At 58.5% G+C, this 26,614-nt stretch overlaps 1 protein-coding gene and 1 long non-coding RNA gene across 3 annotated transcripts in view; one reads left to right on the top strand and one right to left on the bottom strand.

Annotated features, from left to right (window-relative positions):
- Positions 1-4,976: 4,976 nt before the first annotated feature.
- LOC106863618 (cyclic AMP-dependent transcription factor ATF-7) overlaps positions 4,977-26,614 on the top strand; it is a 35,293-nt gene continuing 13,655 nt past the window's right edge. For both annotated transcript variants that reach the window (XM_088180691.1, XM_088180690.1), the window contains exons 1-2: positions 4,977-5,106; positions 25,084-25,180. In XM_088180691.1, coding sequence (XP_088036817.1) covers positions 5,059-5,106; positions 25,084-25,180 — 145 coding nt within the window. In that variant the 5' untranslated portion in view covers positions 4,977-5,058. The remainder of the gene's footprint in view (positions 5,107-25,083; positions 25,181-26,614) is intronic.
- LOC148220821 (uncharacterized) lies at positions 16,028-18,954 on the bottom strand. Its single transcript, XR_015808792.1, has 3 exons — positions 18,700-18,954; positions 17,207-17,382; positions 16,028-16,195 (listed from the first exon to the last, which is right to left on the bottom strand). It is a non-coding gene; the product is annotated as an uncharacterized LOC148220821 (long non-coding RNA).

Raw genomic sequence — 26,614 nt, 5'->3', positions numbered from 1 at the left:
CTGGTGCCTCGTTTGCAGCTGCTTTCATTGAAACCAGGGCTCTGAAGTGCAGAAATAATTTCAGGAAATGGGACTCGAGGTTCTGGGTCACTCAGGCATTTCCGAGGTGAAATATTGCTGTGCCAGGAGCCCTGGCTGGGAATTGCTGGGGATTGCTGGGGCTGTGAGGAGCTGTGACTGGGATTGCTGGGGAGCCCTGGCTCGCCCAGGCCTCTCCCTGCTCCCCTAAACCCGGGTTTATTTCCTTGTGCTGCCGAGGATCTGCAGCACAGCCCCGGGTGGATCCCAGAGCTTGGATCCTGCCCGAGCCTCTGCGCTGGAATTGCTGCTCGGGGAGGCTGGGAAGAGGAAAATAAAGCTTTTCCTGGGGCAGTTTGGGGTTGGGGCTGGAGCTGGGTTTAACCAGCCCCACCAGGGCTTAAACCAGGATTTACACCAGGGCTTAAACCAGGCTTGGGGGCTCCTGGAGGCTGCTCCCCCCTCAGGGAGTCCCTGCAGCCCCCAAACAGAGCCCAGACCCGCTCTGGGTTCAGTGAGGGCTCCCAAATCCCCTGGGCAGCTGCTCTGGCCCGGGTCGGTCCCCAGGTCACCTCAGGGCCACCCTGCAAGGTCCCTGCTCCCCCAGCAGCACCCGGCTGCTCCCAGGTGTTTGTGGCATTTCCTGCCGCGGAAATGTTGCACGGAGATTTTTGGGGGCTGGAAATCTCCGTGGAGGAGCCGTGCCCACTGCCAGCCTGGCTTGGAGTGGGGCGGGGGGGGTGACAGTCGGGGTTGGGGACAGTCGGGATTGGTGACAGTCGGGATTGGTGACAATCGGGATTGGTGGCAGGGATTGGTGGCAGGGGTTGGTGACAATCGGGGTTGGTGACAATCGGGGTTGGTGGCCGGGATTGGTGGCAGGGATTGGTGACAGTCGGGGTTGGTGACAGGGATTGGTGACAGTCGGGATTGGTGACAGTCGGGGTTGGTGACAGGGGTTGGTGACAGTCGGGATTGGTGACAGTCGGGGTTGGTGACAGTCGGGATTGGTGACAGTCGGGATTGGTGACAATCGGGATTGGTGACAATCGGGGTTGGTGACAATCGGGGTTGGTGACAATCGGGATTGGTGGCAGGGATTGGTGACAGGTATTGGTGACAGGTATTGGTGACAATCGGGGTTGAGGAGCAGCCCGTTTGAGTCCAGGCTGTCAGAGGAGCAGGGGCTGCTGCTGGTGCCCCCAAACCCCCGAGGGGCTCGGCAGGCTGGGGTGAGCACAGGGAGCTCCTGGGGCTCCTAAACCCCCTTTGGCTCCTCACATTTGGGTTTTTAAGCCCAGTTACCGTCCCCCGTGTGCGGTGACATTGGCCAGCACCCGGTGCCGCAGGCCAGGAGGCTGCTGGCCACGGACCCTGCTGGCCACGGACCCTGCTGGCCACGGACCCTGCTGGCCACGGGAGGTTTTTATGCCGTGTGGGGGCTCTGGGGTGTCCCTGGCACAGCCCGGGCCAGGCTGGGCTTTGTTGCTTTAAGTGAAGAGAAAAAAAAACCTTTTTGTGTCTGAGCCAAGCCTGCCCTGGCTGGGTTTGCTCTGGGTGTGCCAGGGCTCTGTCCCTGTCCCTTCCCAGGGGCTCTGTCCCTTTTCCCAAACCCCTTTTTGGGATTTGTCAGCTCCTGGCAGAGCTTTGGGAGCCGCTTTGTGCTGTCCCTGTGTGCTGGGGCTGTGACAGGAGCGCTGCCACACTCCAGGGCTGTCCTGGGGCTCTTCCAAGCAGGAAATTGGGGATTTCACATTCCCAGCACCCCTGGGCAGCGGGGCCCTGCCTTTGTGGGGATCCTCTCCCCAGGGAAATGCTTGGGCTGGGCCGAGGTTTCACTGCAAACCGCGCAGTGCCGCGGGGGATTTGTTTCCAGCCAGTTCCCTGCCAATATTCCAGTTTATTCACTTGGAATTGGCCTTAGGAGCGTGAGGGTGCTGTGGTTCCCGAGCTGGGCTTGCAGCTCTCGCCCTCACGGCAGTTCTGAGCTCTCTCAGCTTTTTGGTGACAAAGCAAACGCTCTCCCTCCTTCCCTCACACCCCAAAATAACTTTGGAGCTGGAGTTCAGGCCCGGGAGCCGCCCGGGGGGAGCCTCTCCCTGCGAGGCTGGAAGTGTTTCGCAATTTCCAGGGGTGGATCCGGGCTGGGAGAGGCAGGGACAGCTCGGGGGGGAAAGGGGAGCTCGGGGGGGGAAAGGGGAGCTCAGGGGGAGCTCAGAGGGAGCTCAGGGGGGCTGGGGGAGCTCAGGGGGGCAGGAGCCGCCCCCTGCCCACTCCCGATCCAGTCTGGGACCACCAGAAGCCAAACTGGCCCTGAAAAGGGGCTGGGACCCCCACCCTGCTGTTGCCCTGGTTATGTTCAGGAAGAGCTTTGAGCTGTTTTGTTTTCCCCTGGTTTGAAGGTGGATCCCAGTGCCCCCCATCATCCCCAGTGCCCCCCATCATCCCCAGTGCCCCCCAGGACCCCCAGGCTGGCCCAGGGAGGGCACAGCCAGCCCTGGTGTCCCCCCAGCACACCTGGCAGGGCCAGGGCTGTGTCCAGGTGTCCCTGCTGACCCCCAGCCCATCCAGGGCTGGGCGCTGATCCCGAGCCTCAGGAAGCTCGGGAAAACAACACGGAGCCTTTCCTGGCCCGGCCTCCCGGCACTCTGCTTCCTTCCTGCCATTTTCAGGGAAATGTGGGAGATTCTGGAGCGCCTGGGGCACAGCTCTGCTTCCTCCTGCCCTCCCCGCGCTCACCCGAGCTCCTGGGGCTGCAGGTTTTGTGTTGTGCTGGCAGCCAGAGCCTCCTGCAGCCCGCCGTAAATAACGATAATAACAATAATAATAACAATAATAATAATAATAATAATAATAATAATAATAGTCCCGCTTCTTGTGGTTTTCTGTGCCCGTGCTGGGGCTGGGCCGGTGCCTGCAGCCCCGTTTGTGTCTGAATGGGTTTGTTTGTGCTGGGCTGGGCTGGGCTGGGCTGGGCTGGGCTCTGGAGCTGCTCCTGGCTCGGCTCCCGGGGCTTGGCACCGTCACCCACACTGAGCCGGGCTGGGCTGGGACTGGCTGGGCTCGGAATTAATCCCAGACCGAGCTGGGCTGGCCTGGCCACTCATTGGGCTCAGAATTAATCCCAGACTGAACTGGGCTGGCCTGGGCACTCATTGGGCTCAGAATTAATCCCAGGCCTGGTCGGGCTCAGGATTAACCCGTTGGTGCCCGTTCCTGCCCGGATCTGCCCTCCAGGGCTCGGTGCCCGTCCCAGCCTGGCCGGGTTCTGGCACGGGAGCCTCCCCTGCAGCTGCCCCTTGGCCTGGGCTTGTGGTGCAGCCGCAGGGCAGCGGGGCTGGAGTGAGCAGCCCGGGAAACCTGGCCTGCTGTGGGCTCTCGATTCACATCAGGGCTTGTGTCTGGGCTTTTAATTCACATCAGGGTTTGTGTGAGCTTTTAATTCACATCAGGGTTTGTGTGAGCTTTTAATTCACATCAGGGTTTGTCTCTGAGCCGTTTCAGGGTTTCTCTCTGAGCCGTTTCAGGTTTCTCTCTGAGCTTTTCCTCTCTCAGATTTGTGTCTGCCCACCCCGCCCGTGCCTTTCCCCTCTCCCTGGCCGTGCCCAGCGTTCCAAGCCCAGCAGAGCAGTGGAATGCCATCCCCGGGCTGCTGGGCAGGGACAGGGTTGTGCTGCCAGCATTTCCCAGCTCCTCCCTGCGCCTCTTCCAGTGCCAGCATTGGTGGAGGGCGTTTATCCCATTTAAATGTGACATAAATCCGAGCTCCCAAAAATACCGACCCCAAACCCTTCCCTGCCCAGCCTGGGTCCCTTCATGGCATTCCAGCAATCCCCCAGCCCCAAACCCTTCCCTGTCCCCCCCTGGGTCCCCTCCTGCCATTCCGGGACCCCCCAGCTCCGAGCAGGAGGTGCTGGGACCCCCCAGAGCAGCCCCCGCCCCCCCAGCACGCAGCATTTGCTTTATTGGAGCTTTTAAAAATCCCTGTAAAAATATCAGCGGGTGGAGGGAGCCGTTATTTCTGAGTTTGAGGCTGGGAGGGGGGGAGGAAGGCTTTACTTTATTTACTCTTATTTTTTATTAATGAGAACAGCTTCACTTGTAGCATAATAGGAGTGAGTGTTTTGTTATCCTTGGCTGTAATCCGTGATAAACTGCCCCTGCCATCAGCCTGGTAGTTTACCCACTGGGGAGCCCGATTATTGCCTTGTAAAACGGAGCACCACTCCTATAATCCCTTAATTAATTAAATGACAAATTTTAGTTCTCTCCCATTGAAAATATAACGTGTGCACAGAGAGGATTGGATTTATTGCATGGCTGCTCGCTCACACTTTGTTTTCCCGTGGATTGCCACTGTCCCTGCTGGTTTGTTTGTGTGCAGGGGATCCCTGGGCTGCCTTTGATGATCCCTGTGGGTGCCAGGATGTTCCCTGAATATTCCAGGGTATTCCCTGATCCCTGTGGGTGCCAGGATGTTCCCTGAATATTCCAGGGTATTCCCTGATCCCTGTGGGTGCCAGGATGTTCCCTGAATATTCCCAAGGTATTCCCTGAATATTCCCAGGGTATTCCCTGATCCCTGTGGGTGCCAGGATATTCCCTGAATATTCCAGGGTATTCCCTGAATATTCCAGGGTATTCCCTGATCCCTGTGGGTGCCAGGATATTCCCTGAATATTCCAGGGTATTCCCTGAATATTCCCAGGGTATTCCCTGATCCCTGTGGCTCCCAGGGTATTCCCTGATCCCGTAAATGCCGAGGGAGGGCGGGTGGGGCCGTGCTGGGGGGTCTCGGGTGTTGTCCCCACCTTGCAGGACCCTCTGGGGGTGCTGGAAGCCCCCAGACCTGCCCGGGTTCCCTTCGAGCTGTAAAATCCCAGCCAGGCCCCCCCAGGTCCTAAACCCGGGCTGCAATAATTCCCATCGCAGGGAGTGACAGATCCCAGAGGGGGCAGCTCCTGCCGGTGCTGCGGGGGCTTTTGGGGCTGTTTAACCATTTCTGTGCTTTCTGTGCTCCCCAGGCTGCGGAAGGGAAGGATGGGGGACGACAGACCCTTCGTGTGCAGCGCCCCGGGCTGCGGACAGGTACGGCCCCAATGTGGGACTGGGGCTGGTGTGTGCCACGGCCAGAGAGCTCCGAGCTCCAGGGGGGCCGGGAATGCAAATAAATCCTGGATGGGAGCTCTGAGCTCCGGGGGATCCCAGGAATCTGTAAATAAATCCTGGATGTGAGCTCTGAGCTCCAGGGGGGCCGGGAATGCAAATAGATCCTGGATGTGGGCTCCGAGCTCCAGGGGGGGCCGGGAATCTGTAAATAAATCCTGGATGGGAGCTCTGAGCTCCGGGGGATCCCAGGAATCTGTAAATAAATCCTGGATGGGAGCTCTGAGCTCCAGGGGGGCCGGGAATGCAAATAAATCCTGGATGGGAGCTCTGAGCTCCGGGGGATCCCGGGAATGCAAATAAATCCTGGATGGGAGCTCTGAGCTCCAGGGGATCCTGAGAGGAATCTGTAAATAAATCCTGGATGGGAGCTCTGAGCTCCGGGGGATCCCAGGAATCTGTAAATAAATCCTGGATGTGGGCTCTGAGCTCCAGGGGATCCCAGGAATCTGCAAATAAATCCTGGATGTGGGCTCTGAGCTCCGGGGGATCCCAGGAATCTGTAAATAAATCCTGGATGTGAGCTCTGAGCTCCAGGGGATCCCGGGAATCTGCAAATAAATCCTGGATGGGAGCTCTGAGCTCCGGGGGGGGCCGGGAATCTGCAAATAAATCCTGGATGGGAGCTCTGAGCTCCGGGGGATCCCGGGAATCTGCAAATAAATCCTGGATGGGAGCTCTGAGCTCCGGGGGATCCCAGGAATCTGCAAATAAATCCTGGATGGGAGCTCTGAGCTCCAGGGGATCCCGGGAATCTGTAAATAAATTCTGGATGGGAGCTCTGAGCTCCGGGGGATCCCAGGAATCTGCAAATAAATTCTGGATGTGAGCTCTGAGCTCCAGGGGATCCTGAGAGGAAATCAGAGCTGGGATGGGCAAATAAATCCTGACTCTGGGCTCTGAGCCCCAGGGGATCCCGGGAAGAAACCAGAGCTGGGCTCTGCAAATCCTGGCTCAGCTCCCACCAGAGCCCTCCCGGGATGGATGGGGCTGGCTCTGGGCCTCGTTCCCAGATAAATGCAGGGCCCCCAGGGCCGGGAGCAGCTGGGAATGTGACAGGTGATGGCTGCACGTGGTTTCCTGCTCCCCAAAATTCTATTCTGGGATGGGCTTTCCCTGCCCCGTGTGGATTCCTCCTGCCCGGGCTGTGGGGAGTTCGCTGGATGAGACAGGGGAGGGGGCAGGAGGAAGCACATCCTCCTCCTCCTCCTCCTCCTCCGGGCACATCTTCCCTCCAGCTTCCTTTAAATTCTACCGAAAATGATGCTCCCATCCCATTTTCCTTCAATTTCCAGGGGAATTAAATTTCCAGGGTGCTGTCCCAAAACTGAGCTCGGGGCTCTCTGGCACTGGGAGAAACTGGGGATGATGGAATTGGTGATTTAATGGGATCTGCTGGAAGCTGGGGATGATGGAATTGGTGATTTAATGGGATCTGCTGGACCCTGGGGATGGTGGAATTGGTGATTTAATGGGATCTGCTGGACCCTGGGGATGGTGGAATTGGTGATTTAATGGGATCTGCTGGAAGCTGGGGATGATGGAATTGGTGATTTAATGGGATCTGCTGGACTCTGGGGATGGTGGAATTGGTGATTTAATGGGATCTGCTGGAAGCTGGGGATGGTGGAATTGGTGATTTAATGGGATCTGCTGGACCCTGGGGATGGTGGAATTGGTGATTTAATGGGATCTGCTGGACCCTGGGGATGGTGGAATTGGTGATTTAATGGGATCTGCTGGACCCTGGGGATGGTGGAATTGGTGATTTAATGGGATCTGCTGGGCTCTGGGGATGGTGGAATTGGTGATTTAATGGGATCTGCTGGGCTCTGGGGATGGTGGAATTGGTGATTTAATGGGATCTGCTGGGCTCTGGGGATGGTGGAATTGGTGATTTAATGGGATCTGCTGGACTCTGGGGATGGTGGAATTGGTGATTTAATGGGATCTGCTGGGCTCTGGGGATGGTGGAATTGGTGATTTAATGGGATCTGCTGGGCTCTGGGGATGGTGGAATTGGTGATTTAATGGGATCTGCTGGACCCTGGGGCTGCCCTGGAAGTGCAGGGCAGGATTTGGGGCTTTGTGTTCTGAAGCACTGGGACCTCAAAATGCCATTTTTGGGGAGAACTGTGGCTCTGAGTGAAATGTTCAGGGATGTGCTCACCCTGCTCCCCTGCGTTCCCAGGCTGGGACTGGTTGGGGATGGGTTTGGGACTGGTTTGGGACTGGTTTGGGATGGGTTTGGGATGGGTTTGGGATGGGTTTGGGATGGGTTTGGGATGGGTTTGGGAAGGTTAATCCATCCCAAGGACCCCGTGTGTGTCCAGGTCCTGAGTCCATTTAACACCTCCCTGCCTCCTGCGGGGCTTCAGCTGGAATTAAAGAGAATTCTGCATCCCAGAGGGGTCTGTGCTGCTGTTTCTGTTTATAGCACAGAAACGGGTCAAACCCCTCACCTGGGAGCTCCTGAGGGTGTTAAAAACACATATTTAGGGTTTATTTGGGGTTTATTTAGGGTTTATTTGGGGTTTCCCAGCTTTCTGGTCACTGTGGCACGAGCCTCACCCAGATCCTTCCCTCCCCTCTTGCAGGTGAACTTCCTCCTTTTGCCTTTTCTTTCTTTTTTTTTTTCCCTTTTTGGGAGGCTGCTTTTTATCTGAAACTTCTTTGCCTGTGAAATTGTGCAGGCCATTTATAAAATGTATTAGCTGTGTTTGAGCACTTAATGGTGTGAGCCCTTCAATCACACGGCCCTAAAATCGGCTTCAAACAAGCAATTAAGGCAAACAACAATGTATTTAAATTTAATCTCCCACAATCTCCCACAAATGACATATAAAGGTGGCTGCTTCCTGCTCTGGCTGTTCCAGCCTGCTGCTTATGGGTAATTCCGACAATTCTTCATGTTAATATGGAAATGCAGGAATCCTGGCAGTGCTGGGGGTGATTCATGGGGATCCAGCCTGACCTGAGCGGGCTCTGCCCTGCCAGGACGTCCTTCAGGAATGGGAATGGGATGGGAATGGGGATCCAGGGGATGGAAATGGGGATGGGGATCCAGGGGATGGGAATGGGGATGGGAATGGGGATCAATTCCCCACAGCCCCATTCCAGGGATGGGGATCCAGCCTGACCTGTGTGGGCTCTGCCCTGCCAGGACGTCCTTCAGGAATGGGGTGGGAATGGGAATGGGGATCCAGGGGATGGGAATGGGGATCCAGGGAATGGGGATCAATTCCTGCCCCAGGGATGGGAATGGGGATAATTCCTGTTCCAGGGATGGGGATCCAGCCTGACCTGTGCGGGCTCTGCCCTGCCAGGACGTCCTTCAGGAATGGGAATGGGATGGGAATGGGGATCCAGGGGATGGGAATGGGGATCCAGGGAATGGGAATGGGGATCCAGGGAATGGGGATCCAGGGGATGGGAATGGGGATGGGGATCCAGGGAATGGGAATGGGATGGGGATCAATTCCTGCTCCAGGGATGGGGATCCAGGGGTTCCAGGGGATCAATTCCTGCTCCAGGGAGGGGGATCCAGGGGTTCCAGGGGATCAATTCCTGCTCCAGGGGTGGGGATCCAGGGGATCAATTCCCCACAGCCCCATTCCAGGGATGGGGATCAATTCCCACAGCGCTGCCTGGGCGGACACTGGGGCCTGGTTTCCAGGCTGGGCAGGGAGTTCAGGTTGGTTTGTAGGGCTGAGGATCCTCCCTGTGGAATTCCAGGTGTTTCCAGGTGTTTCCAGGTGTTTCCTGGGTCGGGTCATCCCTTAAAACCCTCCCGGTGTGAATCCCAGCGTCCTCCCGTGGGTTTCCGTGTTTTGCTCCCCAGAATTTGGGCTCAGCCTCCTGAGCACTGCCCAGCCCGAGCTCTGTGACACCAGCCCCGGCCCCGCTTCTGTGACAGTTAAAAATCGATTTATTTTGCTTCCCGTTTAATTCTGTGCCCCGGCAGCTGCTTCCTTCCCTCTGTAGCTGACACCAGCCCCATCGTTTATGCCTTAAACCCTTTATCCTTCCTTTTTTCCTCTTTTTTTTCCTTCCTTTTTCCACTCATTTTCCCCCTCCTTTCCCCCTCCTTTCCCCCTCCTTTCCCCCTCCTTTCCCTCTCCTTTCCCCCTCCTTTTCCCCTCCTTTTCCCCTCCTTTTCCCCTTCATTTTCCCCTCCTTTCCCCCTCCTTTTCCCCTCCTTTTCCCCTCCTTTTCCCCTCCTTTTCCCCTTCATTTTCCCCTCCTTTCCCCCTCCTTTCCCCCTCCTTTTCCCCTCCTTTCCCCCTCCTTTCCCCCTCCTTTTCCCCTCCTTTTCCTCCTCCTTTTCCCCTCCTTTCCCCCTCCTTTTCCCCCTCCTTCTCCCCTCCTTTCCCCCTCCTTCTCCCCTCCTTTCCCCCTCCTTTCCCCCTCCTTTCCCCCTCCTTTTCCCCTCCTTTTCCCCTCCTTTCCCCCTCCTTTCCCCCTCCTTCTCCCCTCCTTCTCCCCTCATTTTTCCCCCTCCTTTCCCCCTCCTTTTCCCCTCCTTTCCCCCTCCTTTCCCCCTCCTTTTCCCCTCCTTTTCCCCTCGTTCCCGCCCGGGAGAAGCTGCCGGGGGCCCGCGGAGAGCACCCGGAATAGCCGTGTGTGTGCTGGGGGCTGTAAACATGTTTGGGTTGCCAGGGCTGCAGGGGGGTTATCCGGGATATTTTGGGCTGCTCGGCTCCCGCTGGCACAGCTGAGCCAGCGAGACACAGATGCTGCCCAAGGTCGAGCCTGAGCAACTCCCTGCAAGGGCAGGAGGAGAATTCCCAATTCCCGATTCCCGAATCCCCTTCTGGGAGCAGGAATGGGGCAGGAGGAGAATTCCCAATTCCCGATTCCCAATTCCCCCTCTGGGAGCAGGAATGGGGCAGGAGGGAGCTGGGGCTGCCTCTGGAATGTGCTGGAAGGCAGAGAGGGATTCCTGGAGCCAGGATTTCCTGGAGCCAGGATTTCCTGGTGGGATCGATCTGGGAATTTGGGAATCGGGAGATGCTGCAGTGGGACAGCTCCGCTCATTAATTAAGGAATTAAACCTTCATTAGGGAATCGAACCCGGCCTGTTGAGGCAATATTGAATATATTTACAGGGCTGCAATATTGAATGTATTTACAGGGCTGCAATATTGAATGTATTTACAGGGCTGCAATATTGAATATATTTAATAAGACTCGGACTCCCCCTGCCCTCCCTGCGTGCCCCAGCTCCCTTCACAAGCCCCACAGCTGCTCGCTGGCCCCACGGCTGCAGTTACCCGGGCATTTCCTCAGCCCCCCCAGTTTGCCACGTTGTCCCCTGGGCCCAGTTTGGAGCTGCAGCCTCCAGGAGCCGCCCAGCCCAGAGCTTTGCACGGGGCCACAAAATCATTTTTTAATTTTAGGGTTTTTTTTTTTTCCTGCTCTCCTTGCAGGTTCATTGTATCCTCTCATCTTGTCATGTAACAGAAATGATGTTTATGGCAGCGAGGCCTCGGCATTAACGGAGCTGGGAGCGTTTATTGCAGCCTAAATTTGTCCCTAAAGCTCCATGGCCAGGGACAGGCCTGGCTGGGCCGGGCTTTGGGCCTGGCTCAACCAAACCCCAAACAGCTCCAGCATGGCTGGGCCGGGCTTTGGGCCTGGCTCACCCAAACCCGAGGGGTTTTTCCCTTTTTGGGGCGGGCACAGGGGGCAGAGCGGCCCTGACCCCTCCCCAGGCAGGGGGGGCTCCCCTGGCACCGCCCCAGGGCGGGGAGGCAGCTCCGGGGGTCCCAGTCTGGGGTTCCCAGTCTGGGGGCTCCCAGTTTGGGGTTCCCAGTTTGGGGTTCCCAGTTTGGGGTTCCCAGTTTGGGGTTTCCAGTTTGGGGTTCCCAGTTTGGGGTTCCCAGTTTGGGGGTTCCAGCAGGGCTGTGGCTCCCTGGGCTGCAGCAGGAGCTGTGCAGTGCAGGGGCTCCTGCAGCAGTGCAGGGGTTCCTGCAGTGGAGCTGCAGCAGTGCAGGGGCTCCTGCAGCAGTGCAGGGGTTCCTGCAGTGGAGCTGCAGCAGTGCAGGGGCTCCTGCAGCAGCTCGGGGGTTGCTGGCAGTGCTGCAGCAGCTCGGGGTTGCAGGAGAAGCTGCAGGAGAAGCTGCAGGAGAAGCAGGGTTGAGCTGAGCCTAACTGCTGCCCTGTCACAGGCCCGGGGCTCTCCCCCACCCCTCTCTGGAGCTGCTTTTGGACGTGGGCAGGGGAAGGCTAATTTTGAATAATAATAAGCTTGAGAAGGCATCTGAAAACAGTAAACGTTTATTTTTTACACTCCTATAACTTAAAAACGGCCAAACCAATTTAAACCAAATTGGATAATAAAAAATATTGCTCCTAGGCTGAGCCCCTGTTTGCCAAGTTCCAGCCTAGAATGAATTTTTATGGCCAAATTATAAACCCCCTAGAAATGAAGGTTTGAAATGGAAATGTTGACAGACCTTTAACTACAAAAGCGCCGTAATAGAACTTCTTTTTTTCCAAAATGGCTGGTTTAAAATATAATTAAGACTTAAATATTATTTAATAGCAGCATTTCCTGTAAGTTAAAATCTTTATCATTCCTCTGGCTGGGATTCCTTGGCAGTTCTTGGAACTGCTCTGCAGGAGGAGCACGTGTGGGACACGGAGCCAGGGCTGGCAAGGTCCGGGTGGTGGCCAGGAGCCCACGGGGGACAGAGCTGGGGCTGGCCCTGGCACTGTCCCCGTGGTGGCACTGTCCCCAGGGTGTCACTGTCCCCAGGGTGGCACTGTCCCCGTGGTGTCACTGTCCCCAGGGTGTCACTGTCCCCAGGGTGGCACTGTCCCCAGGGTGGCATTGTCCCCGTGGTGTCACTGTCCCCAGGGTGTCACTGTCCCCAGGGTGGCACTGTCCCCAGGGTGGCATTGTCCCCAGGGTGTCACTGTCCCCGTGGTGGCATTGTCCCCAGGGTGTCACTGTCCCCAGGGTGTCACTGTCCCCAGGGTGTCACTGTCCCCGTGGTGTCACTGTCCCCAGGGTGGCACTGTCCCCAGGGTGTCACTGTCCCCGTGGTGTCACTGTCCCCGTGGTGTCACTGTCCCCAGGGTGGCACTGTCCCCAGGGTGGCACTGTCCCCAGGGTGGCATTGTCCCCAGGGTGTCACTGTCCCCAGGGTGTCACTGTCCCCAGGGTGTCACTGTCCCCAGGGTGGCACTGTCCCCAGGGTGTCACTGTCCCCAGGAGATCAGTTCCTGGTTTCTTTGGGGTTGGGATTCCCGGATCAGTTCCTGGTTTCTTTGGGATTGGGATTCCCGGATCAATTCCTGGTTTCTTTGGGGTTGGGATTCCCGGATCAGTTCCTGGTTTCTTTGGGGTTGGGATTCCCGGATCAGTTCCTGGTTTCTTTGGGGTTGGGATTCCCGGATCAGTTCCTGGTTTCTTTGGGCTTGGGATGCTTTTCCCGTGCCTGTTGCCGTCACAGCTCTCACCAGGAGCAGGGATTGAGGAGCAGGGAGGGTTTCTGTGATTTGGGAACCCGACCAGGGCAGCAGAATCCCCCAGGGGAGCCGGGCCGTTCTGGTGCTCCTGGGCTTGGGGAGGAGCAGCAAAGGCTCCGCACCAAAGCTGGAGCCTGAGCCCGGCTCAGGGGCTAAGCCTGGGCTGGGTTTCTCCCAGGAACTGCAGAACCTGCGCCGTGTTTGTCCCTAAACCCGCCCGAAATGGGGCTGGGGCCTGGGGGCTCGGCAGAGTGGGGAGGGGTCTCAAAGCCCGACCCAAACGCTAAACCCGCTCTGAGCTCGGCTCAGACCTGGCAGCCCGAATTTCCCGCAGTTAAACCCGCTCTGAGCCGGGCTCTGCTCTCCTGGCAGCCCGAATTTCCCGCAGTTAAACCCGCTCTGAGCCGGGCTCTGCTCTCCTGGCAGCCCGAATTTCCCGCAGTTAAAGCCCGGTTTAAGTCACGGCTGCTCTGGGGCCTCGCTCGCTCCCCGCCTGCTGCTCCCAGACAATTGTAAATCGTTTTTATTTCACTGGGAGAACAAATCGCGGTTCCTGGGGGCAGCAGCTCTGACACAGCGCTCGTTATCAGCGCCGCGGATATCCCAGAACCAGCAGGGATGGGCTGGCGAGGAAAAGGATTTATCCAGGATTTATCCAGGATTTATCCAGGATTTATCCAGGATTTATCCAGCCCTCCAAAGGCGCCGGAGCTTGCAGGATTTTTCTGTAAACTTCTTGTCTAAAGCCCAGCCGCGCTGCCGCTTGACGATTAAAAAAAATAAAACAATAAAACAATAAACCAGAAAAGCCAGACATAAACACGGGGGGCGTGCCTGGGGTTTTATCCCTTCCCCAGGAGTCCTGGGGGCTGCACAAGGACCGGGGGTTCCCTTTGGAGCCCGCCCCGGTTTTATTTAAACACCCCAAAAATCGGGGCTTGGGTTCGGCGCGGCCCCGCAGCTGAAATCTCTTTTTTTTTTTTTTCCTCCTTTTTTCCTCCTTTTTTTTCTCCTTTTTCCTCCCAAGGATGCTTTGTTTGGAGCCGAGGCCGCTCCGCCCCTCTGCGGCAGCCGCGGGATCCGCGCGGCTCTGCCGGCAGCGGGATACTGGGAATGCTGGGGATACTGGGGATACTGGGGATACTGGGGATACTGGGGATACAGGAATGCTGGGGATACTGGGGATACTGGGGATACTGGGAATACTGGGGATACAGGAATGCTGGGGATACTGGGGATACTGGGAATGCTGGGAATACTGGGGATGCTGGGGATACTGGGAATGCTGGGAATACTGGGGATACAGAAATGCTGGGGATACTGGGGATACTGGGGATACTGGGAATGCTGGGAATACTGGGAATGCTCGGGATACTGGGGATGCTCGGGATACTGGGAATGTTAGGAATGCTGGGGTACTGGGGATGTTGGAGCACGGGCAAACAGCAGCACCAGGCGGCCAGAAATGCAGGGAGCAGGATGGAAAAACCCCTTTAAATCGGGCCCATCCCGGCCCGGTTCCGGCTCATCCCGGCCCGGTTCTGGCCCATCCCGGCCCGGTTCGGGCTCCCCAATTCTCGGAGCAGTTTGGAGCACCTGCTCCGGCACCGCTCGGCCCAGCTCTTCTGCTCCAGCCATTCATGTATATATGGGTTTGGGTTTTATTTTTTATAGGCCCGATTAAAACAATAAAACCATGAAAGCCCGAAATTCCCGGTGGGAATAAATCTGCAGCCGGCGCAGAGCGGGGCGAGCAGGGCACGAGCCGGGGTCGCCTCCGGGCCACTGGCCCAGGGTTTTGGCCGCTTGGCCCGGGGGTGTTTCCGAACGGGGAGGGAGGGGCTCGGGCACCGGGAATTAACCGGGAATTAACCGGGAATTAACCCCGAGACCCGAATTTGGGAGATTAAACCCCAAAGGAGCGGCTCAGAGACCCAGGCCGGGTTTAAGTGGCCGGAGCCGACGATCCCGGGCTGGTCTTTCCGTTTTCCCGTTTTTCCCTCCCCTTCCCTTTTGTTGGGAGATTCCTTCCTGCCCTTCCCCTTCGCGGAGCCCCGGGGAGGAGTTCCCGGGGCCGGGAATTCGGGAATGAGCCTCTCCCGGTTCTCTGCAGTGCCGGGAATTTGGGAATGATCCTCTCCCGGTTCCCTGAAGTGCCGGGAATTTGGGAATGATCCTCTCCCGGTCTCTGCAGTGCCGGGAATTTGGGAATGATCCTCTCCCGGTCTCTGCAGTGCCGGGAATTTGGGAATGAGCCTCTCCCGGTTCTCTGCAGTGCCGGGAATTTGGGAATGAGCCTTTCCCGGTGCCAGGACCCAACCCTGAGCTCTCCCTGCCCCCGCAGCCCCACTGCAGTTCCCTTCTCCCCCCTGCTCACTCCCCACACCCGGAATTCGGGAATTCTCCCCAGCCCAGAATTTCAGTGCGCTCCGAGCGGAATTTCAGGGAGCTCGGAGCGGAATTTCAGGGAGCTCGGAGCGGAATTTCAGTGAGCTCGGAGCAGAATTTCAGTGAGCTCGGAGCAGAATTTCAGTGCGCTCGGAGCAGAATTTCAGTGCGCTCGGAGCAGAATTTCAATGCGCTCGGAGCGAGGTTTCGGTGCCGCAGCCCCGGTGGCGAGCGGGGAAAGCGGGCTCGGGGTCACCTTGGCTTTGTGTTTCCACATCAGCGAGCCCGAGCGGGGGAAGGGCCGGGGAAGGTTCTGGGGCGCCCCGGGGCTGCTTTGGGGGGGCCGGGACGTGATCAGGGAGCAGAGCGGAGCCGGGAGGGTTTTGTGGGGATTCTGTGGGGATTCTGTGGGAATTCTGTGGGGTTTTTGTGGGGATTCTGTGGGGTTTTTGTGGGGATTCTGCGGGATTTTTGTGGGGATTCTGTGGGGTTTTTGTGGGGATTCTGTGGGATTTTTGTGGGGATTCTGCGGGATTTTTGTGGGGATTCTGTGGGGCTCGTGTCCGTGTTTGCTGCCCGAGGCTGATCCCGGCACAGAGCGAGGCTCAAACCTCCCAGCGCGGGTCCCCTCCTGGAATAATAATAATAATAATTAAAAAAAAGGATTAAAGACAAAGAGCCTGCGCCAAAATACCTGACCCCGCTCAGGGAGAAGCGAGCAGCTCTGGAGAGCCGAGTGCGGGCGATTTTTGGGGGAAGAGAGAGAGAAATCCGGGAGCTGCAGGCTGGAGTGGGGATGGGAGGAGCCATAAATCTGCGGGGAGAAGAGGGTCACCGAAACCTCATCAGGGTGGGAGCAGCAGCTCCGCGTTAATGGGCCCATAAATCCCGGCTCGATAAAACAGGTGGCTCTTCCGAGAGGCAAAAAGAGGCAAACGCCGATTTTTTTTTTTTTTTTTTTATTCTGCTGCTGCTCTCCTTTTTTAAAAGCTTTAATTACCGCAGTGCTGGCGGCTCGGCGCAGGCAGGAGCCGGGAATGCGGCTGGATGAGGGAAGGGAGCCGCAGGCTGGCCAAAAACCTCCGGGGAAAGGCACAAAAACGAGCTTTGATGCAGGCATTGGCGGAAAATTCTTGGTGCTTTGGAGCTGGGAAGGAGGAGAATAAAGGGAATTGCCGGGTGGAAATGGGAGAAGGGCCGGGAGGGGAGGACAGGACCCCCCGTTCCTGCGGGAATGATCACGGAGCGGCCTCGGCTCCCCCGGACTCCCGCAGATCGTTATTCCCAAAGCGTCCCTGCCCATCCCGGCATCCACAAACTCAGTTTTCCCCCCACGGTGATCTCCCACCCCTCAGGAATTCCCTCTCCCCATTTTGGGGGATTTTTACCCCCTGGCCCCGCGGGTTTTTCCCCTCCGTGCCGCCGTGAAGGGACAAAGCCCGGCCCTTCCAGCGCCCGAATTCTCCTGCGTTCGCCCTTCCCCGGGAGATAAATCCACACAAAACCTTTTCCAGGCCATAAAGGCATCGCCGCATTGCCAGCCCCGCTCACAATCGCCCCTGCAGGGCCCGAAAGGCTGAACGGGGCCGCGGCTCCTCCGGGAGCGCCCCAAGGTCAAGGCCGAGCCCGGCCGGACCCCCCGGGCTGGGCTGGGCTTAGGGCCGGGCTGGGTTTAGGGCCGAGCCCAGTTTTGTTCTAGGGTTTATTTCGGGGTTGAACTCACTTTTGTTCTGGGACTGGTTTTAGGGTCGAGCCCATTTCTATTCTGGGATTGGTTTTAGGGTCGTGTTTGGGGAGCTCTGAGGCAACGGGGCAGCACCATTTCCGAGGGGACAGCCCCGAGCTGAGCTCCCCCGGGCCGGGCCTGGCTGGGCCGGGCCTGGCTGGGCCGATCCAGGGCCGGGGCCGCTCCCACAGCCCCCCCAGGCCCCCCTGTCCTGTCGCTCTGCCCTGGCTGTTCCCAAATCCAGCCCCTGGCTCTCTCCTGCCTCAGTTTCCCTCTCCCAATTCCCAGGGAATTCCGGGAATTCCAGCCGCTCATCCAGGTCCTGCCAAAGCCCCTCCCGGCCCTGGCCCCTCTCCAGAGGAGTTTCCGATCCGCTCCCTGCTACAAATTAACCGGCCACCGTTGGGATTTAATTACTGTAATTACTTGTACCCTTCCGTCCTTGGTTCCGGGCAGGGTCGGAGTTTCCTGTTCCGCTTTTCTCGCACCCCGTGAATCCTCCCCCGTCTGTTTGTGGAAAAACTTCGGGAAGAGCTCCTGGATTTTTGCTCCAGGAGCTGCCGGGTGACACCGAGCGAGCAGCGGGGAACAGCAGCAAGAGCTGGAACCTGGCAGGGAAATTTGATTTTATCGTTATTTCATTTTTCCTCTTTTTTTTTTTTTTTTTTAACCCTTTCTCTTCTGCCAGCAGCCCCAGGGGCTCGCGATTCCCTCGCCACACGAGTGAAAGGCTCAAAATTCCCGATAATTCCCAATTTTTCCTCCTGCAGCGCCCGGCCCGGGCTCTGTTTGCCTCGGGGCAGGAATTCCGCGGCAGCGGGAGGAGAGCGCGGGGCTGGGGGGGAAAGGGCCGCTAATTGTCTTTGTTAATTCCCGGTTCCGTGCCCGCTAATTGCCTTTGTTAATTCCCGGTTCCGTGCCCGCTGGATCCCGATGGATTTTAGGGATCCATTCCCTCGGACGGATCCGTCCCGGGGAAAAAAAATCCCTAAAATCCAGCGGGACGGATCCGTCCCGCTGGATTTTAGGGATTTTTTTCCCCGGGACGGATCCGTCCCGCTGGATTTTAGGGATTTTTTTTCCCCGGGACGGATCCGTCCCGCTGGATTTTAGGGATTTGTTCCCCGGGACGGGCTCGGTGCCGCGGGGAATCCTCGCTGCTCTCCCGCCGAGATTTCGGGGCCACTTTGGGTTCGTGTCCCTGAAATTCCGGTTCCAGGTGTGATTCCGGCACCGGCCCGGAGGGGCTGCGGGGCCAGATGTGCCCGGGGCCGGGTGTGCCCAGGTATGCCCAGGCGTGCCTGGGGCCGAGTGTGCCCAGGTGTGCCCAGGTGTGCCCGGGGCCGAGTGTGCCCAGGTGTGTCGAGGTGTGCCCAGGTGTGCCCAGGTGTGCCCGGGGCCGAGTGTGCCCGGGTGTGCCCAGGTGTGTCGAGGTGTACCCGGGTGTGCCCAGGTGTGCCCGGGGCCGAGTGTGCCCAGGTGTGTCGAGGTGTGCCGAGGTGTACCCGGGTGTGCCCAGGTGTGTCGAGGTGTGCCCAGGTGTGCCGAGGTGTGCCCGGGTGTGCCCAGGTGTGCCCAGGTGTGTCCAGGTGTGCCCAGGTGTGCCCAGGTGTTCGTGACCCGGCTCCTCCAGCCGCTCCATCCCAAAGCCCCGAGGCTCTGGCGGCGGAGGAGCCCCGATCCCGCCGGGCCCGGCGTTTCTGTGGCAGCCCGGGTGTTTCCTGCGCCGCGGGCGTTTGGCTGCAATCCAGGCGGAGGCGGAGCCGAGTTTGGGGAGGATCTGCCCGGGCCGTCCTTGGCTCCGCTCGCCCTCCGCCAGATGTTCGGTGCCCCCCCTGCCCGCGCACCTGCGCTCCGGGCGGGGCCGTGCCTGAGGAGCCCTCGGGGAGAAGCCGAGCCATAGAAATGTAAATTAAATTATTTACCTCCTCGCGGTTAAACGCTCTGCCCTTGTGGCCAAGGAGGATGGCGGAGGGGCGGGGAGGGCTCCGGAACCCGCCGGGCTCTTTGTGTCAGTGCCGGGAGCTCTGGGGAGTATCCTACCAAAAAAAATGATAATTCTCGGGGGGAAAGTCCCGATTTTGGGGCTTTGCACGATGTTCCGCGGGGCTGCTGGGCCGGGGATTCCTCACCCAGCGCTGCCCACTGTTCCTTTATTATTCTTATTCCTCTTTTTTTTTTTTTTTTTTTTGTTTTGACACGAGGAAGGACCCGGAATCAATCACGGGGCAGAGGGAGCAGCGTTTTAAAGGGACAGGCAGAGACACGGGAGTCGCCAGAGCCAAAAATAACATTTCAGGGTTTAAATCTCGCTGCAGTTTGAGCTGGGGGGGTGGAAATGGCTCGGGATGCACGCAGGGCTCCTTCCCTGGAGCCGGCTGGAACAATTAATCGGCTCGGCGTTCTGCACCCCGGGGTGCGGGTGACCTCTCCCGGCTTTTCCTCTCCTCCCGATGTCCCCGGGATCGGGAACGCGGCCCCGCTGAGCAGCCCCAGCTTTCCGCGTCTGCCTTTCCTTCCTTCCAAACCTTCCCCGCTTTGTCCTTCTCGCCCACGGGCCACGAGCCGCTGCCCTCTGGGAGCCGCCGTGGCGAACAGCCCTGGGCTCTGCTGGCCACCCCCGGGCTCTGCTGGCCATCCCCGGGCTCTGCTGGCCACCCCCGGGCTCCCAAGTCTCTGCCTCCTGTCTCCCGTGTGCCCGTGCGGGGTTGGATTCTCCCAGCCCAAGGAGCCCTTGCGCTGCTGCCGCCAGTGCCATGGGAATGTCCCTGATTCCATGGGAATGTCCCTGATTCCATGGGAATGTCCCTCATCCCGTGGAAATGTCCCTCATCCCGTGGAAATGTCCCTGATTCCGTGGAATGTTCCGGGATAATTGCAGCGCTCCCCCCGCGCTCTCCAGCCGTGAATCGCTGCCGGGTCGGGCTCTGGGGGAGAATTGATCCGTGCAGAGCAGCCGGGGAGGGAATCATCCCGGATTGCTGCGCTGGGAGACGGGGACACGGAGCCCGCGGGGACATCCCTGAGCCGGGACAGCCACGGGGACATCGCGGGGACACCCTGAGCCCCCCCGGGACAGCCACGGGGACATCCCTGAGCCCCCCGGGACAGCCACGGGGACATCGCGGGGACACCCTGAGCCCCCCCGGGACAGCCACGGGGACATCCCTGAGCCCCCCCGGGACAGCCACGGGGACAGCGCGGGGACACCCTGAGCCCCCCGGGACAGCCACGGGGACATCGCGGGGACACCCTGAGCCCCCCGGGACGGCCACGGGGACATCGCGGGGACACCCTGAGCCCCCCCGGGACAGCCACGGGGACATCGCGGGGACACCCTGAGCCCCCCGGGACGGCCACGCCGGGGTCCCCGTGGCCGCGGGGACGCCCTGGGCCATCCTGCGAGCAGGGAACGCCACTGGAGGCTGGACTTTGGGAGTCAAACCCAAACCCGGGGGGGGGAGCTCTTAAAGGCGGTGACTTTGAGCTCAGCTGCAGCGCAGTGCAGCGCCCGGCTGTTCCCAGGTGTGTCCCCGGGCCCAGGTGTGTCCCCGTGCCCAGGTGTGTCCCCAGTGCAGCCTCCGGCTGTTCCTTTCTGTGTCCCCGGGCCCAGGTGTGTCCCTGTGGCCAGGGTGACTCCATCACGGTGGCCAGGGTGTCCCCGGCCCTGTGGCCAGGGTGACTCCATCACGGTGGCCCGGGTGGCTCCGGTGCCGAGTCACGCTCGGAGCGGGCTCGGCCGCGCTGACAGCTCATTAATTGCGCTCGTTAATCGCGCTCGTTAATTGCGGCGCGATGAGCTCGGAGCCCTCCCTGCGGGGCCACACGCGGCGCTGCCGCGAATTGTGGCCCGGTTCTGGGCTCTGGCCCGGTTCAGACCCAGCTCCTGCTCCGGGATCCCCCAGGGGCTCTCCTGACCCCCCCGCACCCAACTCGGCTTCCCCAAAATTCAGGAAAAAGCCCCGAGCGCTCCAAGCCTCGTTCCCCGTGCTGTGCTTGTGAAACCTCTGAGAAATAAAATCCCATCCATCCCATTATCCCATTGATCCCATCCCATCCCATCCCATTGATCCCATCCCATCCCATCCATCCCATTATCCCATTGATCCCATCCCATCCCATCCATCCCATTATCCCATTGATCCCATCCCATCCCATCCCGTTATCCCGTTATCCCATCCCGTTATCCCATTGATCCCATCCCATCCCATCCCGTTATCCCATTGATCCCATCCCATCCCATCCCGTTATCCCATTGATCCCATCCCATCCCATCCCATCCCATCCCATCCCATCCCATCCCGTTATCCCGTTATCCCGTTATCCCGTTATCCCATCCCGTTATCCCATTGATCCCATCCCATCCCGTTATCCCATTGATCCCATCCCATCCCATCCAGCTATCCCATTATCCCATCCCGTTATCCCATTGATCCCATCCCGTTATCCCGTTATTCCCCCCCTGCCTGCCCGGCTCCGGGCTCCAGCCCCTGCCTGCTGTAATTTAGGGTTTGGAATGAGCTCATTTATCCCTGGAGCCGCCGGGGTGCCCCCGGCTCAGTCCAGCCCTGCTGGGGAGGGGAAAAAAACAAATCTGGGGTTTGTCCAACCCACCCCAACCCGCCCGGGGAGGGAAAAATCCAAATTTGGGGTCTGTCCAACCCACCCCAACCCCGCTGGGGAGGGAAAAATCCAAATTTACTGTTTGCACAACCCACCCGGGGAGGGAAAAACCCAAATTTCGGGTTTATCCAACCCACCCAGAGAGGGAAAAAATCCAAATTTGTGGCTGCAGGAGGCGGCTCCGGCCCCGGGAAAGCCCCAGGCGGGCTGGCAGCGCCTTCACCCCGCTGCTGCCCCTGGGCCCGCAGCCTTTACAGCCAACAGCTTCTCTTTAATTCCGACACCCGCGGAATAGCAGCTGAAATAACCCTGCTGCATGTCAGCTGCTGATGGAAGGAGATTAAATATTAAAGCCAGCGCTGCGGCTTTAACTCATTCCATTTTTTTTCCATTTTTCCCCCCCGCTCTGCCCCCCTGCTCTCCCCCCTCTCTTCCCCTCGCCGTGTAAAATGACATGATTTAGAGCCCGAGCGCCAGACTCAGCCTCTGGCTCTCGGCGTTTGGAAATGTGCGCAGGAAGATAAATTGTGTCTGTGAGCATTTCAGCGCGGGCAAGGAGAGAGCAGCCGAGCTGTGAGCCCACATAAAGATGTTAAATAGAGCTGTAACGCGCGCCCGGCGCACCCAAAGTGCCGCGGAAAAAAAAAAAATAAAAATTAGGGAGGAAAAAAAAATAAAAAAATCAGGCAATGAAGGAAAATGAAAGATTAAAATAAACCTGGCGTTGGCTGGGGGTGGTGGGAGAGACACGAGCCTGCTCTGAGCTGGAAATCACATTTCTTTAGCACAAAACGCAGCGGGAGAATTGGGGATTTTTATTCTTTTTTCGTTCTTCCCCGTCTCAGGTGTTCGGATTTCCGACGCCGCCCGCCTGTTAAATATTCATCCCCGACCCCGCGGCTCCGCACAAAAGCCGGGATTATTTCCCGTCCCAGCGGGGTCCCGCCGAATTCCAGAAATCCCGGGGATTTTGGGGCCTGGCGAGCGCGGGTGTGGCCGTGCCCCCCTCGCAGGGCCCCTCGCCTTCCCTTTGTTCCGGAGCTCGCCAGGATTTGGGAAAAGCTCCTCGGACAAAAAAAGGGTTCCTGGGGCAGAGCAGCACAAAGGGAAACTGCGGGGAGGGACAAAACCCCAACCCGGGCAGATTTAGTGCAGAAATTTAATTCGGGTTTGTCTCAGGTTTAGTTACGGAGCCGAGCTGGCAGAGACGGAAGCTTTGTTTGGGAGCTGGGCTTGGGAGCTCGGCTCGGTTTGGGAGCTCGGTTTAGCTCAGCTCGGTTTAGGAGCTGGGTTTAGGAGCTGGGTTTAGGAGCTGGGTTTGTTCCTGGAGTCCCACAGTCGCGGGTTTTCTGCCACCAGCCCCGTTTCTGTAAATCTGAGCCCGGGTTACCAAAGCACCTGTGACAATGCTCTGAGGGACACTCGGCCTGTGTCACCCCCTGTCCCCGAGGGGCTGGGGCTGGGTGGGCCCCAGGTGCTGCCCAGGTGCTGCTGTCCCCTGGGATTGTCCCTCTGCCACCGGGGATTGTCCCTGACACCCAGGGGTTGTCCCCATCACCCAGGGGTTGTCCCCTGTCACTGAGGGATTGTCCCCATCACTGAGGGATTGTCCCCATCACTGTGGGATTGTCCCCATCACTCAGGGTTGTCCCCTGTCACCCAGGGGTTGTCCCCATCACTCCGGGGTTGTCCCCATCACTCCGGGGTTGTCCCCATCACTGAGGGGTTGTCCCCATCACTCCGGGATTGTCCCCATCACTGTGGGATTGTCCCCATCACCCAGGGGTTGTCCCCATCACTCCGGGGTTGTCCCCATCACTGTGGGATTGTCCCTGACACCCAGGGGTTGTCCCCATCACCCAGGGATTGTCCCCATGACTCAGGGATTGTCCCCATCACCCAGGGGTTGTCCCCATCACTCCGGGGTTGTCCCCTCCCCTGCTCAGCTCAGCAAACACGAATTTATTTGAGAAAAAGGCAAAGCCATCAGTAAAGCCGTGGGAAGGCCCCGAGTGGCGTCACCCCCGAGCAGCCCCCCAGGACCAGGGGGCTCGGGGGGTTTGGGGTGGGACGAGGGGCAGAGGGAGGGAGGGAAGGGCAGGAATGCATTGGAGGAAGGGGCAGGAATGCATTGGAGGAAAGGGGCAGGAATGCATTGGAGGAAAGGGGCAGGAATGCATTGGAGCAAGGGAAAGGGGCAGGAATGCATTGGAGCAAGGGAAAGGGGCAGGAATGCATTGGAGGAAGGGAAAGGGGCAGGAATGCATTGGAGGAAAGGGGCAGGAATGCATTGCTGCTGCTGCTCTGCTGCACTGCTGCTCTGCTGCTCCGGTGCATTAAGACGCTGCGGCGGTGCCGGCCCGGCCCCGTTTGTCGCAGTCTATTAGGAGAGACCGCAATCCATCCTGGCTTTATGGGGCTGGGCTTTAACCCCGTCCCTGCCGCCTCCCCTCCCGCCCTGCCTGCCTTTGTCTGCCTCGCCCAGCCCCAAATCCTCGGGGGACCCTCCCTGGGGGCTGGGCTGGACCCTGCGCCTCTCCCCGCGGCTGGGTTTGGGGTTTGGGGTGTGGGGTGTGGGGTTTGGGGTTTGGGGTGTGGGGTGTGGGATTTGGGGTGTGGGGTTTGGGATTTGGGATTTGGGGTTTGGGGTTTGGGGTTTGGGATTTGGGGTTTGGGGTTTGGGGTTTGGGGTTTGGGGTTTGGGGTTTGGGATTTGGGGTGGGGGGAGATGCTCCCCCTGCCACTGCTCCGTCCCTGCTCCAAAAACAAAACCCAAACCTCAGGAGCTGAGTGGCCGGGGGGGTTCACCCCCTGCAGGAGGAATTGCCCCAGTTGTGCCAAATTCAGCCAGCACAAAGTGGGGATTTTGGAATTTAGAATTTCTGCACATTTCCATCAGCTGCAGTCGCATCACCCGAAACCCCCAGACTGTTAAAAACCCTCGGCCCCCACCCTCCAGAACCCCCAGAAAGGCTTTTCCCGTGCCCCCCGTGCTGCCCCACTCCTGTCCCATTGTCCCAGCCCTGTCCCATTGTCCCATTCCTGTCCCACTGTCCCACTCCTGTCCCAGTGTCCCACTCCTGTCCCAGTGTCCCATTCCTGTCCCACTGTCCCACTCCTGTCCCAGTGTCCCAGCCCTGTCCCATTGTCCCATTCCTGTCCCATTGTCCCATTCCTGTCCCATTGTCCCATTCCTGTCCCACTGTCCCACTCCTGTCCCATTGTCCCACTCCTGTCCCAGTGTCCCATTCCTGTCCCACTGTCCCATTCCTGTCCCAGTGTCCCAGCCCTGTCCCATTGTCCCACTCCTGTCCCAGTGTCCCAGCCCTGTCCCAGTGTCCCAGCCCTGTCCCATTGTCCCATTCCTGTCCCCGTCTCCTCCCTGTCCCCGTCTCCTCCCTGTCCCAGTGTCCCACTCCTGTCCCATTGTCCCATTCCTGTCCCATTGTCCCATTCCTGTCCCAGTGTCCCACTCCTGTCCCACTGTCCCACTCCTGTCCCAGTGTCCCATTCCTGTCCCAGTGTCCCATTCCTGTCCCCATCTCCTCCCTGTCCCTCTGTCCCCCTGTTCTCTCCCTGTCCCCCTGTCCCCATTCCTGTCCCCCTGTCCCCATTCCTGTCCCCTCCCTGTGGTTCTCCCACCCTCAGCTGGGGTTGATTTTCCTTTTCTGGCTCTTTCCTTGCAGAGATTCACCAACGAGGATCACCTGGCAGTGCACAAGCACAAGCACGAGCTGACTCTGAAATTCGGCCCCGCTCGCACCGACTCCGTCATCATCGCAGGTACCCCAGCACCCCAACACCCCAACAACAACCCCAGCACCCCAACAACAGCCCAACAGCCCCAACAACACCCCAACAACAACCCCAACAGCCCAACAACAGCCCAAAAACCCCAACAGCCCCAACAGCCCCAACAGCCCCAACAACCCCAACAACAATCCCAACAGCCCAACAACAGCCCAACAGCCCCAACAGCCCTAACAGCCCAACAGCCCAACAGCCCAACAACAGCCCCAACAACAGCCCCAACAACAGCCTCAACAACAGCCCCAACAACAGCCTCAACAACAGCCCCAACAATAGCCCCAACAATAGCCCAACAACAGCCCCAACAACACCCCAACAACACCCCAACAACAGCCCAACAGCCCAACAACAGCCCCAACAACAACCCCAACAGCCCCATCAGCTCCAACAACACCCCAACAACAGCCCCAACAGCCCAACAACAGCCCCATCAGCTCCAACAACACCCCAACAACAGCCCCATCAGCCCCATCAGCCCCCTCAGCCTGCTGTGAGCTGAGTTTGATCAGGCCCAAAGCAAACCCACTGCCTTACCAGCTCTTTCTTTCTTTTTTTTTTTTTTTATTTTATCTTTTATGGTGGTATCAGGTTTTGGGGGGTTTGGGGGGGGTTAATTTTTTTTTTAAGCTCTCGCCCTTTTTTATTAAAGGCTGGAGGATTTATGGCCAGCAGGGCTTTCACGTCTCTGCGTGTGCTCTGATGAACCAAACCTGACAAAGCAGCTTCCCCTCTCAGCCCAGGTGTCAATTTTCCCGAGCTTTTAGGAAGCTGCAGTTAATAAATTAAATCCCCTTAAACTCTGCTGCAGAGCCCCGTGGAGATGCAGGCTCTGTAAAACCCAAACCCCACCCAGACCCCACAGATCTTTGTCTGGAAGGTTCCAGAGCCCCTCCTGGGCGTGCAGAGGCTGTTCCCAGAGCCAGGAGAGGGTTCCTTAAATCCTGACTTAAAATCCTGGAGGGTTTTGAAGGGAAAACAAAGCTGCTGCAGGAGCCTGGCACCTTTCCCTGCTCATCCCCAGCCCAAATCCGCAGCTGAAGGGTTTGGGGGAATTGTGAATTTTGGGCTGGAAGCTGCAGGGGAGGCAGGAGGGGGTGTGGGACAGAAATGGGGACAAAGCCCCCCCGACCCCAGAGCTCCCCGAGCCAGAATTCCTGTCCCTGGGAAAGCAGGAGGGGAGGAAACACTCGGGAACACGAGGAGCTGATCTGGGGTAAAACACAAAAAAACCCCAAACAAACCCAGTTTATCCGTGCCCAGTCCAGGACCAGTTAAACCCCAAACCCAATTTATCCGTGCCCAGTCCAGGGCCAGTTAAACCCCCAAACCCAATTTATCCGTGCCCAGTCCAGGGCCAGTTAAACCCCCAAACCCAATTTATCCGTGCCCAGTCCAGGACCAGTTAAA

This window comes from Sturnus vulgaris, chromosome 30, assembly GCF_052056855.1.
Source record: "Sturnus vulgaris isolate bStuVul1 chromosome 30, bStuVul1.hap1, whole genome shotgun sequence".
Taxonomy (NCBI): Eukaryota; Metazoa; Chordata; class Aves; order Passeriformes; family Sturnidae; genus Sturnus; species Sturnus vulgaris.
Note: the sequence above shows the minus strand (reverse complement) of the source record. Positions and strands in the feature narration are given on the sequence as shown.